The following is a 4759-nucleotide window of genomic DNA, read 5'->3' on the forward strand; positions in this document are numbered from 1 at the left end:
GGCAGCTGTTCTCAACCTGTGGGTCGCAACCCCTTTGGCGGTCGAACGACCCTTTCACAGGGGTCGCCTAAGACCATCCTGCATATCAGATATTTACATTACGATTCATAACAGTAGCAACATTACAGTTATGAAGTAGCAACGACAATAATTTTATGGTTGGGTCACAACATGAGGAACTGTATTTAAAGGGCCAGAAGGTTGAGAACCTCTGGTCTAGGGAATCAGGTGGGGGTCGTGAGGGTGAGTATAGACTAAGTCCCTTTCCCAGACCTTGCCATCCCAGGTGGCTAGTGGGAGGGGTCCATAGTGAGGCGCTGAGCCCCCTACACTTTGTGTCTGAAGCTCCAGAACATGTGGCCAACATGCCCTGCCCCTGCCTCCCCTGCCAAAGTGCTGCAATTTGGAATGTGTTTGCAGACACATGGATTGTTTTTAAGTTAATGCTTTTTAATTCGCTCTGTTTCCCACTTGTCGTTTTTTATTGAAAAGGCGGATTCTGCTGGTGTGTGTTCCTTTGCGGGGGCAGCAGGGGTATTCTCCATGGGCAGAGATCTGATGAGAGACAGAGACAAAAGACCCAGCAAGACATAGGGAATGAGCAACAGGATCTGAGAGCAAGGAACAGGGAGAGAGATGTACAGGGCAAGACAGACACATGACACAGGGTGCCGTGGACGGGAATAGAGCTTTCTGGACCCATGAGAGGGCTCATTCCACGGAGCAGCGGCTCTGTGGGCACGTTCACCCCGGGTGCAGCTCCCAGGCCCGGAGTCCATGAACTGAATGCCTGGGATAATTAGAGCTAATTACATGTGTGCAAACAGCCACAGTGGAGGCCGAGGGCCGGCCACCCCTCCCCTGGCCTGCCCCCTGAGATCCTGCCCCAGCAAAGAGGTTTTGCTGGCACAGCTGGGGTTAGGAATTGGACCACAACTTGTTCTGAGCTCCCTTTGGCCTTGTGCTGAGTGGGCCCTGGTGGCATGGGCCCCAGAATTTGGGTCCTTAGGTTTCTATTATCTTGGCCTCCTGAGCATTCCCAATTCTGCGAAGATTCGAGGCAGGGTTCTTGTATCCTACCATGGGGAGTGCCTGTCTGGAGCTGAGGCCCCGGGATGAGGAAGGGACAGAGGCTGGTGCTTGGCTTTTGGTGATTAGTTTGTCTCTCTGCCTGGATGCGCCACAGGACCCCAAAAGAGTGACTTTCCTGAGCTTTTATTTGTGCGTCCACACCGTGCATGCCTCCACTGAGACGTGGAGTCCAAGGGGAAGGAGAAAGGTGCAAATTCCTCACATGTGAATGAGGCTTTACACTTTGAACTGCTAGCCTGAATCAGTGATCTAATTTTGTGGTTCCAGGAGACTTTGGCAGGTTGGATTGGAGTGGTGCCAGGGTAGGGTTTTATCTATAACTAGAGGCTCAGTGCACGAAATTCATGTGGGGGGGTGTGTCCCTCAGCCCAGCCTGCACCCTCTCCAATCTGGGACCCCTCAGGGGATGTCCAACTGCCGGTTTAAGCCTGTGGGATCGGGCTTAAACCGGCAGTTGGACATCCCTCTCGCAATCCAGGACCGCTGGCTCCTAACCGCTCACCTGCCTGCCTGCTTGATCGCCCCTAACCACTCTGCCTGCCAGCCTGCTCACCCCCAACTGCCCTCCCCTCCTGGCCTGATCACCCCTAACGGCCTCTGCCTGGGCCCCACCACCATGGCTTTGTCCAGAAGGACTTCTGGAAGGTCTCCCGGTCTAATTAGCATATTACCCTTTTATTAGTATAAATAATAAAAGCGTAGTGTACTAATTAGACTGGACAGCCAAATGACCTTCCTGACATCCTTCCAGACAACTGTCTGGACTAAGCTGGGGCTGCAAGAGCCGAGGCAAGCTGCCGCAGCTATGAGGGCTGAGCTCCTTGCATGAATTTTGTGCATCGGGCCTCTAGTATTTCTATAAAGGCCCAGTGCATGGATGGGGCCGGCGGTCTGCCCTGATGGGGGCCCCTGCTGGGGGGCAGGGCTGGCCGGGGTGAAGGGCTGTGGTTGTTCTGGTCTCTAGTGGTTCTGGTCGTTCTGCCATTTGGGTTGCTGGGCTTTTATTATATAGGACCAGAGGCCTGGTGCATGAAATTTGTGCACAGGAGGGGGTGGGTCCCTCAGCCCAGTCTGCACCCTCTCACAATCCAGGACCTTTCGGGGGATGTCCGACTGCCAATTTAGGCTGGATCCCATAGACATCCCTCTCACTATCTGGAGCTGCTGGCTCCTAACCGCTTGCCTACCTGCCTGATTTTGCCCCTAAAACTCAAGCTTCTTATTTTTTAATTATTAATATTTATATTTACTTATTTTTTATTTTAAAATTCATGTTTCTTGAGAACATGAAGCGTTTAACATTATTCCATATTCCTTACAGAGAGCTAAGCATGGTAAACATAGCAAATACTTAATACTTATGGGCTTCTATACAAACACTTTCCAAGCAGGAATGTTTTTGTTTTTTTAAAAATATATTTTATTGATTTTTTACAGAGAGGAAGGGAGAGAGACAGAGAGCTAGAAACATCGATGAGAGAGAAACATCGACCAGCTGCCTCCTGCACATCTCCCACTGGGGACATGCCCACAAACCAGGCACATGCCCCTGACCAGAATCAAACCTGGGACCTTTCAGTCTGCAGGCCAACGCTCTATCCACTGAGCCAAACCAGTTTTGGCCCAACCAGGAATGTTTTAATAGGTAGTCTCCAAAAACTTGAACTGGAAAACCTAAAAGTAGAGTGCTCAGATTTCAGGCATCAGGTGCTATTAGCAGGATTTCTATCCCAATTAAACTCTAATTCTGAGCTCTCAACAGTCTGAACAAACTGCCCTTCATTATCTCCAAAGTTTTGTGTGCGATATTTTGTTATTCCAAAATAGAGTTTTATTTATTAAGAATTATTTAGTGTTTGCATAAAAATCACCAATTGTTCCTCATTGGGTTTTTTAACACACATGAATTCTTTAGGGTCCCTCTATTCACCCCAACACTTTCAAAATACATCTCTTGTTAGTGCCAGGGGGGACAGTTAAGGCAGCGAGGTGTTTCCTTGGGTCTCGGCATCGGGAGGGCTCGTGGTCTCCCCTCTGAGAGAACACACATGATAGGTAGTTTCTTAGGTGAGGTAGGCTGTCCCTGAAGGAAATACTTATGCAGAAGAATGCAGATTCAGTCATCTGTGGTCAGTTACTCATACCTGATAGCTTTAAAATAAAGTCCTGTTGGTCAAGGTCATCAAAGGCCTGCTGGTTGTTTTCAACTATAAAAAACTCTCTGGAAAAAGACAGTAAGAAAGAGCAGGGTCTATATACTGACAGCGCTGTGACGCTGGGCTGTGCAACCACAGGAGAGCACACAGCAGTCTGCTTTAAAAAACAATCCTGTATAATTTCAAATCAGACTCCTCGTGGTCCTTACACGACCCGAAACATCACTGCACCAGATCCTCATTTTCAAAATGAGGTGTATGACAGGGCTCCCCCAGGGTCACGTACCACCTGGGGGAATGGGGACAGAAAACCCTAGGACCTGACTTATTAGCAACATTAACTGATTTTGATCACACTGAAATGAAGGCAGTCGGTCTGTGCTGTCATGAAATTAAAGGTGATTCAGAAGTAGGGTGGTTATTTATTGTTCTTTTAGGATAGACCCCAAAAATGACTTTTCAGAAACCAGGGCTGTCCCCTGCAACTCCAGCCAGACTCTGGGCCCCCTGTGGGGGATGCAGGCCAAAGCGGCCTGCCAGCTTGCTTGCAGTGATTCTGGCTCATCTGTTTCTGGGAGTGCCGGCTGCTGGGCACGCCTACACCTTGTAGTTGAGCTCAGCGTCCATCTTGGTGTACATCTCCTAGATGACGTCAATGGTGGCCACATAGTTGACCACCTGGCTGCTGGTGGAACAGGCAGACCTTCTCCATGCACTCCTCCTCCATCACGTTCTGGCCCTTGGTGAGCGGTTTCAGAAAGTCAGACTTGTAGGGTGCGGCATACAGCGCTGCCTGGAAGGTCTTCTGCACGATCCAGCCGTGGTACTTCTTGAGCGCCATCTCATAGGCCTTGGTGGCATTGAGGCAGATGAACTTGGGGTGGCTCTCGTCCTGCTCCCCATCACACATGCACTGCAGGAAGACCTGGATGACACGGAGGCCCCTTTTCAGCCACATCAGCACTAGCGTGGCTCCCACTTTGGGCCACTCCGCTCCATACATTTCATTCTCCGCGTCCAGGATGTTCTGCAGGGTCCGGAACTTGGCTGGGTCGGTGTTGTACATAAGATTGATTTTCATGATGTTACCATTTATGTTTGCCTTGATGGGAGTAAACACTGGGGACCCAAGGCAATGGAAGAAGGGTGGCAGGTGGGACACCGCCTCCAGGAAGGGCCCGGTCTCGATCTTGTTGTTTGCAGGCAGCGGCTTCAGCAGGTGCTTGGCCAGCAGCGCCATTTCGGGGTCGAGGCCGGCGGTGATGCCGTTTTCTAATCGGATCTTCCTCTTCCTTCCCCAGCATACTCCAGACCTACTCCAGATGGACCACCCCAACCCCGCAGACCCTTAACACCTTCCCCCTATTTCTTTGACTTTCCCCCATCAAACTCAGACCCTATTGTGTTGCCTAGGGGTGCCTCTAACCGCTCCATGGAGGGTGGGGCCAACCCAGCGAGGGGCCACGGTGATTCTGGTCTAACTGCTGGGGCTTGAGGAGCTGATGGAAGCT

The 4759-nt window shown here is 50.7% G+C and overlaps 1 protein-coding gene across 1 annotated transcript; it reads right to left on the bottom strand.

Moving 5' to 3' along the window:
- Positions 1-3900: 3900 nt before the first annotated feature.
- On the bottom strand, positions 3901-4488 carry LOC139005207 (glycolipid transfer protein-like). Its single transcript, XM_070407535.1, has one exon. The coding sequence runs from the start codon at positions 4486-4488 to the stop codon at positions 3901-3903; it is 588 nt and encodes a 195-aa protein (XP_070263636.1).
- Positions 4489-4759: the final 271 nt, after the last annotated feature.

Source organism: Myotis yumanensis, unplaced genomic scaffold, assembly GCF_028538775.1.
Source record: "Myotis yumanensis isolate MYYU_CA2020_CCGP unplaced genomic scaffold, mMyoYum1.0.hap1 SCAF_3, whole genome shotgun sequence".
NCBI lineage: Eukaryota > Metazoa > Chordata > Mammalia > Chiroptera > Vespertilionidae > Myotis > Myotis yumanensis.